Here is a 16,332-nt window from a genome sequence, read left to right on the forward strand (position 1 = left end):
TAAAGAAGATATTGAATCGCAGAAAAGTGAAACGAAAATGTCAAAAACCAAAAAGGAAATATCAAAAACCAAAGCGAAAATGTCAAAAACTAAAATGAAAATACAGAAAACTATTTCCACCGCGGTGATAATATTTACACCGCGGTGGAAATATTTACACCGAGGTGGAAATAGTTTTCACCGCGGTGGGAATATTTTCACCGCGGTGGAAGTAGTTTTCTGTGGTTTCATTTTAGTTTTTGACATTTTCGTTTTGATTTTTGACATTTTCGTTTTGGTTTTTGATATTTTCGTTTTGGTTTTTGACATTTCCAATTTAGTTTTTGACATTTTCGTTTTGGTTTTTGACATTTCCATTTTAGTTTTTGATATTTTCGTTTTGGTTTTTCACATTTCCAATTTAGTTTTTGACATTTTCGTTTTGGTTTTTCACATTTCCAATTTAGTTTTTGACATTTTCGTTTTGGTTTTTGACATTTCCAATTTAGTTTTTGACATTTTCGTTTTGGTTTTTCACATTTCCATTTTAGTTTTTTGACATTTTCGCTTCACATTTTAGCGACTCAATAGCTACTTGAAAGTACATTTTCCATGTTTTCGGTTGTTTTTATACATTATTTCTACATATTTGTATGCCAAATTGTGTTAATATGCTAAAGGTTACGATAAAAGTAAGTGAAACATCAAAATATGGAAAAAACAGACTCCATGTCCCTTATGGGCCACCGTACAAAGCGGTTGAAAGTTTATTTTTACGTTTATTTCCGAATCTTAGATATACACAAACGTAATCTACGTGTTCCAATCCATGTCATAACCATGTTGCCTCACAATACACTATTAAACAGAGCATCTGTCAGCACTCGTATATGCTCCTATGCAATACAATCTATACTTATAGTCACTCAATCTGGACAATTGAATTTACAGTGAAATTGCAATGCTTTTCAGTGTTGTGTTCGTATTGCATAGCCTGATAACGAAATATATCTGTCTAAGTCTACACGATCAGTAGCAACAGTATCCCGGTACTGCTCTCATAAGCGATTTTAATACAGATTTGAAGCCACAGAGATAGGTTGCCACATCCATGTCTTCACACCTTTCTGCGATGATTTCTTACACCTGACTATTAATTTGATTTAACGTGTATGAAACCCCACCCCACCCAACCCCACCCCACCCCATCCCACACCCAACCCCATCCACACCACATCACACCACACCACACCACACCACACCACACCACACCACATCCAACCCCAAACCACCCCACCCCCATGACTCCTGAGGTCTATGCACCACATGTAACTGTATGTAAACTAATTATTTACGTATTTGCGACGTTTCTGTGACTTAATGAATGTGTGTATAAGATGCCGACTTGAAATAAAATGTTTAACCATGCGCCATCGTTATTCTACTTTCTGTACTTTGATTGAAGAAAGTCCGCACTGAAGCAGCACAACAGGTCAGATGTGTTTTAACCCTTTTTCAGGCAAGCATCGGAATGGCAGTTCAGTAAAAAGTCTTTATATAGAATTGAAGGTATAACAAAAACTATTAACATCTTTTTTGTATTCAATGAATGCCAGTATACCCCATCCAGACACAGTATACCTCACTCAGACACAGTATACCCCACCCAGACACAGTATACCTCACTCAGACACAGTATATCCCACTCAGACACAGTATACCTCACTCAGACACAGTATATCCCACTCAGACACAGTATACCCCATCCAGAGACAGTATACCCAACTCAGACAGAGTATACCCCACCCAGACACATTATACCCCACTCAGACACAGTATACCCCACCAAGACACAGTATACCTCACTCAGACACAGTATACCCCACTCAGACACAGTATACCCCACATAGACACAGTATACCTCACTCAGACACAGTATACCCCCCCCCCCCCCCAGACACAGTATACCCCACTCAGACACAGTATACCCCACTCAGACACAGTATACCCCACTCAGACACAGTATACCCCACTCAGACACAGTATACCCCACTCAGACACAGTATACCCCACTCAGACACAGTATACCCCACTCAGACACAGTATACCCCACTCAGACACAGTATACCCCACCCAGACACAGTATACCCCACTCAGACACAGTATACCCCACTCAGACACAGTATACCCCACTCAGACACAGTATACCCCACCAAGACACAGTATACCCCACCCAGACACAGTATACCCCACCCAGACACAGTATACCCCCCCCCCCAGACACAGTATACCCCACTCAGACACAGTATACCCCCCCCCCCCCAGACACAGTATACCTCACCCAGACACAGTATACCCCACCCAGACACAGTATACCTCACTCAGACACAGTATACCTCACTCAGACACAGTATACCTCACTCAGACACAGTATACCCCACCCAGACACAGTATACCTCACTCAGACACAGTATACCCCACCCAGACACAGTATACCCTACTCAGACACAGTATACCCCACTCAGACACAGTATACCCCACTCAGACACAGTATACCCCACTCAGACACAGTATACCCCACTCAGACACAGTATACCTCACTCAGACACAGTATACCCCACCCAGACACAGTATACCCTACTCAGACACAGTATATCCCACTCAGACACAGTATACCCCACCCAGACACAGTATACCCTACTCAGACACAGTATACCCCACCCAGACACAGTATACCCCACCCAGACACAGTATACCCTACTCAGACACAGTATACCCCACTCAGACACAGTATACCCCACTCAGACACAGTATACCCTACTCAGACACAGTATACCCCACTCAGACACAGTATACCCCACTCAGACACAGTATACCCAACCCAGACACAGTATACCTCACTCAAACACAGTATACTTCACTCAGACACAGTATACCTCACTCAGACACAGTATACCCCACCCAGACACAGTATACCTCACTCAGACACAGTATACCCCACCCAGACACAGTATACCCTACTCAGACACAGTATACCTCACTCAAACACAGTATACTTCACTCTGACACAGTATACCCCACCCAGACACAGTATACCTCACTCAGACACAGTATACCCCACCCAGACACAGTATACGGACTGTGTGCCAGGCACAACAACATGTCAATAACAACATGTGACCATGGAGCTCCAAAATTTCATATTTTTGTATCTATGATACTAAATTAGCTATATCGACTTTATTAGGTACAATAAATTTACTTAAAATCTACCTGGGCGTTTCATTTTTTGAAGGGGGTATTTACTCTAATCACTAGCGCAACCTGTTTCACCGGGTGCAGTGTAAAATACAGTCTAGCCATGAGTCGGCGCAGTATGGCGAAGAAGTCAGATTCAGAGATAAACTTGTTACACTGACCTGGTTGTATTCAGGGGCTGCAGCCTACTGCTCGAGGTGCGTACGTGCTATAACAATTGCGAACGATCGTCTTAAACTGTCCGTATGACAATGTATTGTTCTGGGGCCTAACTTACCCTATGTATCAGACATGCTCAGCTTAATTTGTCTGCACGAAATTACAAAAGTGGGCGAAGTATGAGAAGACGTGTCTCTAAGATCGGGATGAAACGAAACCAGCTAATATTTAAAACGACCAACGTGCGAATGGTTAACTACGGCGAATGAGAAACGCCCTGTTTTTTTCTTTCAGACGGTCAATGGGGTTGACGAGATCGGTCATTATGGTTGGGTTAAAGAAAGGGTCAGACTTCCGACTTTCATGAGAAGTAAAAGTCGGATCGGGATCGGGATCGGGATGAAACAAATCGTCCAACCAGCGACTGGTTGAATACGGCGAAGGGGAAAATGGGACGTTCTGTTTGTTGTTCGTGTATTTGTGGCTTGAAAGTTGGTGGAAAGAAAAATGGTTTGACCTTTGAACGAATGATCCCTTGGGCTGGGGAGAGAGATAACCTGGGTTGGAGACAACGTTAACTCGTGTCGGGGAGAACATTCAGTAGTAAAACTCGGATACGTGCAATTTTGTCCTGTTTCCAAAGGTCACAGATCCCTGCACATTTTACTGACTTATCACTGTGAACAAATTGTCTCTATCGACTAAAGTTTTTTTGTGGATATACCTCTATCAATCAATCAAGTTTATTCAGTATGAGGCCCAGCTGACACAAGCCTACAAGAGTGCATATCTCGAATTTCTATTGATTCGAAGGCCTTTCGAAAATCGACTAATAAACAATAAAATCTACACTTTGATTCAAACAAATATTCTTTTTACAAGTCATTGCATTGTAAACATGTTATCAACTGTAGCATAACCCTTACCGACATCACCCTGACATTCAGGGTACATGTCAAATGAGTCAACAACGTGTCCATACGATTGTTTATAACAGAAGTTAAGATCTTTCCTCATACATCTACCAGTGACATTCCTCTGCAGTTGTTAACACAACATAAAAACTTCTTTTTGTGTAATGGAAATATAATACTCCTAGACCAGTGCTCTGGAAATGTACCAGCTATAACGACATAGTTCATCAATACACAGAGGTAGGGGGAAAGTCAACATTATGTGTAAACACTTCAGATACAAAATCTATTGGACCATGAATCAGATTTATGTGTGTGTGTGTTTTTGTGACATATTTAACTTACATCAGAGAAATGTCATTATTCGGTTCACAATAATAGTCATCATCATTAGGAACGTCACCCTTTTCGCCACATTCTTTAATGTCAGACTGTAACTTATATATGAACAAAGAAAAAAGTAACAGACTTAAAACACAACCTTGTTTGACTCCTCTTAATTTGTGTTTTTTGGGGACATACCTTTATTCAGTTCTCTATCATAGTCAACATCATTAGAAACGTTACAAGCTTACATGTAGTCATGAGTTGTGATATAATGCTTGGCAAACTTAATAAATTCATCATCGAAGGTAGTATCTTGAATATTCAGGACATGAAAACTATATAAAGAAGAACACTTTATGTTATGCATCAACACGGCGGCAAACTTAAACCATGTTTTTGGCTACTATGTGATTACACACACCCAAGCACCCGCCCATACACCCACCCACCCCCTCACCCCCACCGCCTCACCCCCACCGCCACCCACCCTTAAAAACTGATTTGGATAAACAATGTCTTTCCACAGTAAAGAAGCACAGTAGCCATTACAGGCCGAAACTAGGTCAAGCCACAATCTGCTTGTGATAACACATAGCCTCTCATTATTGCTGTAAACCTTCCACCAAATGTCATGCATTTCGGAGTTTAACTAAAAATAGAACTGTCAACTAACAACAGACGGAGACCTTTAAGGACTACTCTACCAAAAGGGGACATGTTACAGACAAGTGTTTAAAAAAACAGAAATGCAGTAAAATCTCATTCACAATGAAACTGAATCGACCGCCATATGGCCATCCTCATCAATACAGACTATTTCGTGTTTGTGTGTGTGTGTGTGTGTGTGTGTGTGTGAGAGAGAGAGAGAGAGAGAGAGAGAGAGAGAGAGAGAGAGAGAGAGAGAGACTGTGTGTGGAATACTGTCCATGTAATGGAGCACTGAAATATATTCACTATGATCTGATATAAAATAGCCCACTAACTGACCAGTCCTTGCATTAAAATCCCCACTTATTAGTATGTCTTGACACAAGTTCAAGAAATACTCTTTTTAAATTCCCTCAGAATCTTCCTTTAAGCAATACAATCATATTATTGTAATCTCTATAGTTGATATAAATAACATAATTAGGAGAACTCTTCTCAATAATAATGTCTTTTACAAATACTCCAGGCTTCTTAAAGAACAATGGAATCATATTTCACACGAAAACTTGTAAGTCAAAGTTAGAAAGTTTTGCATGTAAACATTCAACATTCAATACCTCCCTCATTGACCCCTTCATATAACTGACCAACTGGGAAACCAAGTTGTTGTGGATATACCTCTATGACATAATGTCCAATGGATCAATTAACCATATAACAATTTACATATAACAATATTTTGTAAAGAAGTATATACAATAAATGATTAAAAAACTATATTTTTGCAACGCAATTTGATTGTGACAGCAATTCCTGCCTTTTCCCCACAGACAAACGAGGGGTCATGATACGAAACGCCTTGCAACGATTTGCAACACTCACACGACCGGTGAAGTACTCACATGACCGGCACTTCTGTACCAGATCTTCCGAGGTCAAAGTAACCTTCCGGAAAGCCACAATCAATGATTACGAAGGTGTGATGAAAATTAACGAGAATGTGCACCGGGGACGAGACTATCTCCCAGAAGGATTCCACAGCACAGTCACAGACCCAAACCTATCAGCACACCTTGGTGAAGTCGACAACCGAATCGTACGTATACAGGGTGGCGTGGACCGTTTACTTGTAGGCACTAGACTCCAGCAAAACATCAGACGAAGCATGTTTGTGGAATAATCTACTGGTCTGTTAGAATCTTCTTTCACCCGAAAGCTGTCATTGGGATTCAGTAACATGTTTTTTTCCCTCTGTGTGTGAGTATTTAATTATCAGTTATCATCGTTTTCTTCTCCCTTTATATCAAAGTCTCCAAGACATCGTTTCATACAGAAGGGGGACTGGAGGACCAGTCATCTGACGATCCTTTGATCAAAGTAGCCCTTATAGTTCTCAGGTTGACATCACCATGCTCAGAGGGGTAAACATCTTTGGCCTAAAACATCTTTCTTTAGATACACCTTGTCAAAAGTATCGCAACAATTTTCAATTTAGAGATTTTCAAATGATTGTCTGTATGTTGACACATTATTTGGGTATGCATTTATGCGAGTCGTATGCACACGTGAGGCGTCTCCATAGAGAAATTCATGTATGATGGCAGAAAGTCCATGCATATTTGCTGCTAAGTGACAATGCCTTAGCTTACTATCCCAGAAAATCAGAGATGGCAAATCATTGGCATTGCACCAAACTGGCATGTCATTGATTATTGCCACCGTGTTGAACCGTGTCATCACACGACTCATAAGAAAACACATATTGACCGGACAATCCACAGAAGACCAGTGCCAGGGAGGACAGGGTCCGTGTACGTCAAGCTAAACGGCTGCCAACTTCAACTTGCAATGTTCTTTGTCATCGTCCACTCCTCTCACCTCAACACATGGACAGTTTAGCCTGGTGTCAGGCTCAAGCACACTGGCATTTGGAGAGGATTCATTGGTCTTACGAGAGTCGTTTTTTATTGCATCACACTGATGGTAGGACTGGTGTCTGGAGGCAAAGGGGGACATCTTCTCATTGACGCAACATCCAGGAAACAGTGGCTTGTGTAGCGGTTCAGTGATGGTATGGGGATGTTCCTCCTTTGAGTTGTTGTGCCTCATTTTGATAACCATGCGCTTGCCACACGTCCTGTCATCATGGGCGACAATGCCTGACCCCACACAGCACGGGCTGCGACTAAGCATCTCCAGACTGACGCCATTGAGACTCTGCCTTGGCCTTCTCGAAGTCAAGACCTGAATCCGATGGATCATCTATAGGATCATTTGGGACGTAGGGTCAGAGCCAGGGATCATCCATTGCAGAATCTCCAAGACTTGACCCAGGAATTGCATGAAGAATAGCAACACATCGCTCAGTTGAGGATAAGGCGTCTGATTTTGAGAATGATGAGATGTCGTGCGGATGTGACCCGTGTAACCGGATGTGACCCGTGTATCGCGTGGCTTCACCAGATATTGACTAACACTTTTGATCATTTAACTGTGACATGGGTACAATGTTACCAAGACACGTACATGTTGATCTGTACATGTCAATCCCGGTATTTTGCTTATACTGCCTCTATTTATACCCAATTACGGTCCTTGTAGTCGCTGGCGTATGAAGTTGCTTTTTTTCTTTGCTTATGCTCATTCTTCCTGTTCTCATAAAATTAACATCTTAGTTTACATTTTCTGATTATCAAAAAGACTTGGTGATGCGATACTTTTGACGAGATGTATATGTTAAGGTGATACTGTAAATATGATCTAAAGCAGCATAAAACCAACTCCGTTATCATCTATTGCAGATGACGTTCGGATGTGCTAGACTCCTGGATGGCGGTAGAACATTGCTGTTCACGGGCGGACGTACACACGCATCCTACAGAGGTCAGGGCCTCATGGCCCAGCTCTTACATCACATCAAGTCAGGTTATTCCAGCAATAAGAATATCCTGTATGAAATGTTTGAGACAGAATATGGGCACCCGATGCTGTCGCATCCATACGCGCAGGGTTCTTCTATGGTTTTGGAAAGGGTAATGTACATTTCAACATGATTTTATGTCAACCTATATAGCTGATTTTATTGGCATTAGAGGTGAGGTAAAATAGGGTTGAATCTCTCATTCAAGATTCAATATTTTATTATTTTTTATTTATGTTTTTTTCATTATTTTTGTATTTTCATTTTTATTTATTTATTAATTGAGGGTTTTTTGGGGAGGGAGGTGGCAAAGAAACAAAAGAGTAATGTATGTTTTCACACTGTTTTTTAAACAGAGCATGAAAGTCTTCACCAAAAACTCCATAAATTCAAACGTTTCTTCCAGTCAATAAATCTATACCAATGACCAATTCAATGTCAAGAAAATCCCTACCAATATCATACAGCCCACTTCTAAAGATTCGATATTTATTTTTTATAAAACATAATCGTAGTATCCATTTAGACAATAAACATTTTACATTTAATTTATTCCAGAAAGTTCATCTCAGCATATTGGTTTGACTGTCTGGTGTCCTGTGTCCTGTAAATGAATAATTAACTAATGCTTTGCTCCTTCCAGCCTATCCATTGTTTTCCCTTTCGTGTGAACGACCTTCACCTTAATCAGCTGCCTCTTGATGAGATCCAGTTCTCGATTCCTACACAACATGACTTGGAAAGACTTCTGTCTGATAAACAAACACATGGCTACCTATTTCCAGGAGATCGAATTGTTGTGAACAGGATTCCATTCAGAGCTCATCCTAAAAACGTTCCTCAAATGACCACCGCAGATGTTTGTTTTCACACTGGTGATTCTCAACATGAGTGTCTTTCCTTTGGCAAAAGCCACTCGTGTAAACTCGGCCTAGCCTATAATATTGACATTTACGGAGACCACCCTGTAGGCCTGACAGCCCATGTGTACAAGCACCTGCAGGAGATAGCCCACATTGTACAGATGCGCCGAGTTCATGACAAAGGTGAAGATGGGAGTCATAGAGAAACGCAGGATGAAGTTGACGAGAGAGTCCACCTCCTCATCTTCGCGTCAGTGTCTGTGGACATGAGTGAGGTCTACGAGGCCCTCCGTACATTAGGCATCAACCGTGTGGAGTGGCCAGTCAAGGCACAGGTCGTCATTGAAAGAGACTTCAGGGTAGACTAGTGGCGTAGTGGCGTACACCCACATAATCTTTACCAAATAGAGAGGGGATCACGAGTACTTGAAAACCCAGAAGGAGCCTCTTCACCGCGTTTCTAGAAGGCTCCAAAAGTGAAGGGGACTTACCATTTAATATATAGGGGACCACGTCCAGCACATCCAGCCTACAATTATTTCTTGAAATACCTGAGACAAAATCATATGACAGAATGTTCTATGCATCTAGCTACCTTGATGAGAAACTAATATGCTCTTCTGGTTCAATGACATTTATTCCGGTTCAGGAAATCACATCCCAAGCGCAGTACATCTTGTCCAATGCCTCACACAACATATAAGCAGGTACAACGCCACTCCAGTTTAAGGACCTTCATCCTCAGTTTCACGCAAATTTAGTCAGTGAGTTGGTTCAATCCTCAAAGAAGTAAACCAGACATGGACCAGATAATCCAGTGATTGACATAATGAGCATCGATCTACGCAAATGGAATACGGTGACATCAACCAAGTCAGCGAGCCTGACCACCTGATCCAGTTAGTCGCCTCTTACGACAAGCATGGGTTGCTGAAGACCTATTCTACCCCCGATCTTCACGGGTGAGGTGAGGTGAGGTGAAATGGGGTTTAACGTCGCGTCCAAGATTATTGCACTTATATAGCGACGTGCATGGACGTGTGTGTGTTTGTGTGGCTGCTTGTACTAATCCGGACTTATGCCAATTTATAGTGCTAGCTCACTGAGATACCATGCCGCAGTTTAACATGAATACCCCACTCAGACACAGTATACTGACTCCGAGCCAACCAGTCCTTGCTTTAGCCCCTTAATGCCGAGCGCCAGACAGGGTAACAACAAGTACCATCTTTTAACGTCTTTTGGTATGACGCGGCCGGGGATCGAACCCCGGACCTTCCGCTCTCCGTGCGGACGCTCTAACATTGGACCACGGAGGCGTTCTCGCCCCATGTAATCATTCCGATGACCGTGTGGGTCCCTTCGTTGAGTATAGCCTCATGGTAAAGCTGGATAGTTGATACTTCATGGTCATTGTGCAGAAAATGGTTTAACAACACACAAACAAACTACTTGGCTGATTGGTTGCCACGATGCCTTGATGACATGGATCGCTGTTCGTTTTTCAATCACAGGTTTGTCTGGCCCAGACTCGATAAGGAAACTTGTCAGAAAAAAGAGTTACCAAGGCCCCGGGGGATACATGTTAGCCGTGGTGTTATTTCTACATATTCAGAAAGTTTCCAAATTCAGTGTACATTATCGTTTAATTACCTCTGTCCCCATGCGTGCCGTCGCCGCGTCATTCCGGAAAGTCTAATGGGACTTACATAGATTGTCTCCCTTGTGTTAAAATTGAATGAAGCGGCCGGTAAATCTCTTCCGAACATCTCATTTGCGGAGTTTGATTTTCGGTCTGAATTTGTACTAAATTTTCGTTAATTTTCAATACGTACCAATATGATTGACTGATGAGTATCAGATTATATACACAATCCTTGCTATATACTGAATATACTTCTTTTAGTCTTCCATTCAAACAATGCAGGCTCCCCTGAAAGATTGAAAGGAGCGTTGATAAAGTCTAGAGGTTCGCTCGTCACGCCGATGGCCGGGTTCTATTCCCTATATAGGTATAATATGTGACGCCCATTTCATGTCTCCCCAGTCGTTATATTGCTGGAATATTGCTGAAAGTTGCGAAATGAACGACGTAGAAGATCTGTGGTCAGCCCGGGTTAATCTTCGATTATCCAGCTTATTGTGTTTTGGAGAATGGATAATTGAGGATGCCGCAAACACTGAGTTGGGTTTATGTATTAAAACACGAGAACCAGAACATACTGACGAAAATAGCGATAACGCTGATATTTCAGGAGTTCGTAGATGGAAATCACGAAAATATTTCATCACAGAAATATTGCTGTATTTTTAGTCGCATTTGAATGTGATTGAGTTAGTCGTGGCTTTAGATTTCTGTGAGTAGTGCCGCACAGCTATACAAGGTGATGTGTTAAAATTTCGCCAGATAAATCGTAATACGATGAAACGCAAACTGAGTCTTAATTTGTTTTTTTTCACATTCACATCCCTGATCACCAAATTCAACCTTTCATATTCCACACCTTCGATTTACACACTTTCACCTTCGACACCATCACACTAGACCCGTGAAGATCCAGGGGAGAATAGATCTTCAGGAACCCATGCTTGTCCCGCCGTGAAGATCCGGGTTAGAATAGGTCTTCGGCAACCCATGCTTGCCGTAACAGGCGACTATGCTTGTCGCAATGGTCAGACTCGCTGACATGGTTGATGCATGTCATCGTATCCCAATTGAGTAGAATGATGCTCATGTTGTCAATCACTGGATTGTATGGTCTAGACTCGATTGTTTACATACCGCCGTCATATAGCTGGAATATTGCTGAGTGTGACGTTAAACAACAAACAAACAAACAAATCCCACACCATGCTGACATGTCGTGATATAACTGGAAAACTGTTAAAAGCGGCGTTAAACCCTTACTCACTCACTTACTCTTGCAATATGTCTCCTACTTTTAACACTTCCAGACTCGATTGTTTACACACCGCCGTCATATAGCTGAAATACTGCTGAGTGTGGCGTTAGAAAAACAAACAAACAAACAAAGCAAAACACCATCACACCTTTACATTCAACACCTTTTTTCCCAGACCGCCACATTCCACCTGAGACCCGGGTCCTGAGTCGGCAATGGCACACGTATCGCACTGCGATCTGATTGGTGTTACATCGCCTAGGAAACCCATAGGTTGATAGTGTGAGCGCCAACGTAATGATAGATGTGAGGTGTGTGTGTGTGGGGGGGGGGGGGGGATGGGGTTTAACTTGCGCGTCAAAGATTGCCGAGCGCCAGACAGGGTAACAACAAGTACCATCCTTTAACGTCTTTTGATATGACGCGGCCGGGGACCTTCCGCTCTCCGGGCGGACGCTCAACCACTCGACCACGGAGGCGGTCCGAACGTCTCAGGCCCAAGCACTGCTATACTCTGCAGCCATTGTGACCATTCGATCCTCATTTAAGTTGTTAACAGCGATACGTGTTTCATTCACTGTCGTCATGTAAACCCTCGCTTGCATTACATACTCACATATAACCGGCTGGATCTGGTCACATGTTTGACTGTGTGCCCATATTTATAATTGGAAGACGTTCATTTACTATGTGATAACTACAATAAACATAAAAAGTGTTATTATTTATTATAGATAACAAAAAGTTTTCCTGTTTTCCGTCATAATCTTTTCAGACCGCTCTGTGTTTGTCTGCGTTCTGGTACACGACAAGGGCAGGTAACTCTAACACTCTTCAGACGTAGGGCAACAACGTGTGACCTGTAATTTCTTTGTTCGCATTCTGTTGTGTGCTATACCATTTGAAAATGTACCTAAGCAAGCATGTGATGACGTTAAATCTCATGTCTATCCGCGGTTGCTCAATAGAACTGGAAACAAGACAATCTTCATTTTTGTTTTACCTTGAATGGATTGCGAACCTTTAAGAATATTGTTTATTACAATGTAGATCATGCTTCGTAGCATGACGAGCAAAGCAACAACGCGCATGGACGATTACGCAAATCCAAATAGAACATGATAGACCTGAAATACTGTTCAAGGTGGCCTCAACTTACCCCAATCACTTGCCTCAATTCAAAAAGTAAAAGTAAAATATCCGGTGCCTACCATACTTCATTTCCTTAAATCCTCTGCCAGTTATTGATAGGTTGAACACATTTCATGTTGAACATCGAATAAATCGTATGCACATTTCAATGTTTTTAATTAGTTTTGTTTAAACTTATGTCAAAGTTAATGTGATAAAGATATGATTTGTTTGTTTAACGCCGCACTCAGCAATATTCCAGCTATATGACGGCGGTGTGTAAATAATCGAGTCTGAACTAGGCAACCCAGTGATTGATATCATGGGCATCGATCCACGCAATTGGGATACGATGACGTGCATCAACCAAGTCAGCGAGCCTGACCACCCGATCCCGTTTGTCGCCTCTTTTACGGCAAGCATGGGTTGCTGAAGACCTATTCTATCCCGGATCTTCATGGGTCGATAAATATACGAAGGTTTTTTTTAAGGTCTTTTCATAACTCGATTAGATTTACACAGTGGATTTTATCTTGCTAGCTGACAACGATTGACCTTTCCACCCCAGACATTCGAAGCTCTACACACAAAAATATGTTTTCGTAGGATGCATGGATCATAAAATGTATTTTTATGTGTATTCCATTGTATCAAAATTGATACCACTGATTTGTTATTTCCACATGCTTCTACCCAAAAACATTAAGTTGCGCTAATCCGAGAATCTTCTACTGAAAGTACACAACCGTTCGAGTTGTATAAGTAGGTTAATCGAATAATGGACAAATTAGGTCAATCACAACTTTCATCTCATCTCGGGTGTAAACATGTCAATATCCCTACAGGGTAGCTGTAGCGAAGCCTACTTGTTATGCAAAAATAGAGTGACGCAGGGGGACTGTCACTAGAAGAAAAGAAGGCGCTTCTTGTACTTGTGTTCTAGGTCATGCATATACCCCCAAATCACCGAAGCTTCTCAATGCCCGAGTTTTATCAGTTGTTTGTGAGAGAACGTGTCCATTGACCAGCGTTAAGTAATCAGCTGACCAGGGTCACCTGAGGGTCAGTCCCGAGGCTGACGGAGGGCGCGTCTATTTACATGGCAATTGGAACCTCGTTTAAAGCACAGTGCTGTTGGGAGCTTATTTATCCCCGGTGTCACGTTTCACTGCAGACAGCAATGTTCATCCACTTAACGCAGCCACGTTTTTGTTTATTTGGTCATTCTAAACTTAAATTATTCACTTTTAGAAAAAAGAAAAATAGGCGACTTTAAGTTAACGCTACTGGGTCACCGTGACCTGGTTTGACTGATGAAGGTAGCTGACCTTTACACCTGCACGTGTGCAGCTACTCCCCGCGTTCTCATAAATCAGAGGGGACAGTTCAAGCGTTTATAACACCATGGATATCTCAAGGCCAAGTCCTCGGGTATAAATTAACGAAGAAATTGGATAAAGTGCTTTAAGGTGAATAAACTCTGAATATATGCACTAATATAGAGTTTAGCTAGCCTATAATATAAAACCAGAGACTATATATCGGTATATGGTATGTGATAAAACCATAATTATTTTGATGGGGTTGATGGGTTCAACGGCGGTTTTAAGCAAGGGACCTGGTGGACATTTTTATCAGTACGCGTGGTTTCCTGTGGAGGTCAAGTTTGATGGTCCCTGGTGAAAGCGATCGCTCGGCAGACTGGAAACACTGGTTCGACTTTCCTACACGGAATCGGTCTGTAAAGCTTATTCATTGCAGAAGCCTTTTAGGACCATTTGTTTTTGGGATTTTTTTCTTGAAATATCAAGATACTAAGTTGAAATTTCAAGATACTAAGTTGACATTTCAAGATACTACCTTGAAATTTCAAGATATTAAGATGACATTTCAAGATACATAAGTTGAAAGTTCAAGATAATGATCTTGACATTTCAAAATGATAAGTTATGATCTTACGAGTATTGTTAGGTGAGTGAATATGATTTTACGCCGCTTTTAACAATGTTCCAGGAATATCACGGGGAGACCATCAGACATCGGCTCTACACATTCTACCTATGGGCATCGATCCCGGACTTCAGCGCGACGAACAGATTAATGTGTCAACCACCTGACTACCCCACCGCCCAATTATTTTTTAGTACATGTTTCGTTTATCCGGACAATTGTTAACCCGGAAGGTTCCGGAGGGACCAGTAGTACAGATTAACGAAGTTTCACTTTGTTCAAAAATGTTATTTCCTATCTTCGCTGGCGTCGTTATAGTGATCGTCACCACGTACAAGCTGGCGTAACCACCGACTGGGAACAGCAGCAGCAGCAGCAGCAACAAGCATCCTCGTCCACGTCATCTCAGCACAATACAGCTTCGCGAATAGATGTGGGGCCACAGGTAGCTACGTCATCGCCGCTCACGCTGCATCATCGTATTTCGTTTAAACGTTGTCATGGCGACACTTTTGCGATTAAATGCCATATGTGCTGCGAGAGATAAAGGGCTTTGTTTCATCTTTGTTCGATTTGATATTTCTGACAGTGTTATAAATTCACTAATACAGCATACGATGTGACCATATATACATAGACAATGCTGTCTGTATAAATCGTCACCAGTGGGAAACAGTCGTTGGAAGTGTTGATCAAATCGTGCCAGACCTTTAAATTTCGTTTAATTGCAGGATTCCTATTTTGTATGTTTCACTCACATGTCAAATGTTTACATATAAGCATCACTGGAGTCTTCACTTCAATCAATGATGTGAATCTCTCGTTTATTTACAGACTGTTGTCATATAGCTGGAATATTGCAGAGTGCGGCGTTAAACAACAAACAAAACAAACGAGCTAGTGGTCATTTTAACCAGTTTGAAAAAATAGTTATTTGATACCGTCAAGTCCATAAATGACGCCCTGGACATAAGCCCGAATCGAGCATATTTCTAAAGACTTTTATCTAGCAGCATGTTGTCAGACTTCCGGTCCAATATTGGAAATCAGTACAGTGGAACGGGGGTCGGGCTGTCCCAGCAAATTTGATTAAAGTTGTTCAAACATGACTGATTGACAGCTAAATCAAAGTCTTGTCCTTGTCCGAATTAGACCCAAAACTGTGATGCGCAGCCTCAATTTAAAAAAAGAAAAATTCAAGAATTATTAACTTTCCCAAATAATATAACTCCTGTTCTGAAAACCAGCCTATCTATATATAAATCGTATACCATACAGAT

General features: G+C 41.7%; 1 protein-coding gene across 1 annotated transcript; it reads left to right on the top strand.

The window, feature by feature from the left end:
• Positions 1–3,366: 3,366 nt before the first annotated feature.
• On the top strand, positions 3,367–10,011 carry LOC139441885 (histidine N-acetyltransferase-like). Its single transcript, XM_071222635.1, has 4 exons — positions 3,367–3,434; positions 6,116–6,381; positions 8,087–8,317; positions 8,849–10,011. Exons 2-4 carry the CDS (start codon positions 6,130–6,132, stop codon positions 9,434–9,436), a joined length of 1,071 nt encoding a protein of 356 aa, XP_071078736.1. The 5' UTR covers positions 3,367–3,434; positions 6,116–6,129; the 3' UTR covers positions 9,437–10,011.
• Positions 10,012–16,332: the final 6,321 nt, after the last annotated feature.

The sequence above is a fragment of the Haliotis cracherodii genome, unplaced genomic scaffold (genome assembly GCF_022045235.1).
Source record: "Haliotis cracherodii isolate W230 unplaced genomic scaffold, xgHalCrac1.p SCAF_47, whole genome shotgun sequence".
Classification (NCBI taxonomy): Eukaryota; Metazoa; Mollusca; class Gastropoda; order Lepetellida; family Haliotidae; genus Haliotis; species Haliotis cracherodii.

What these genes read in the sequence shown, in the direction of transcription:
- LOC139441885 (XM_071222635.1), top strand. Translation starts at nt 6,130, where the DNA reads ATGATACGAAACGCCTTGCAACGATTTGCAACACTCACACGACCGGTG. An exon ending in GTGAAGTCGACAACCGAATC is followed by an intron (nt 6,382 to 8,086) that starts GTACGTATACAG and finishes CATCTATTGCAG; the next exon opens with ATGACGTTCGGATGTGCTAG. An exon ending in CTTCTATGGTTTTGGAAAGG is followed by an intron (nt 8,318 to 8,848) that starts GTAATGTACATT and finishes TGCTCCTTCCAG; the next exon opens with CCTATCCATTGTTTTCCCTT.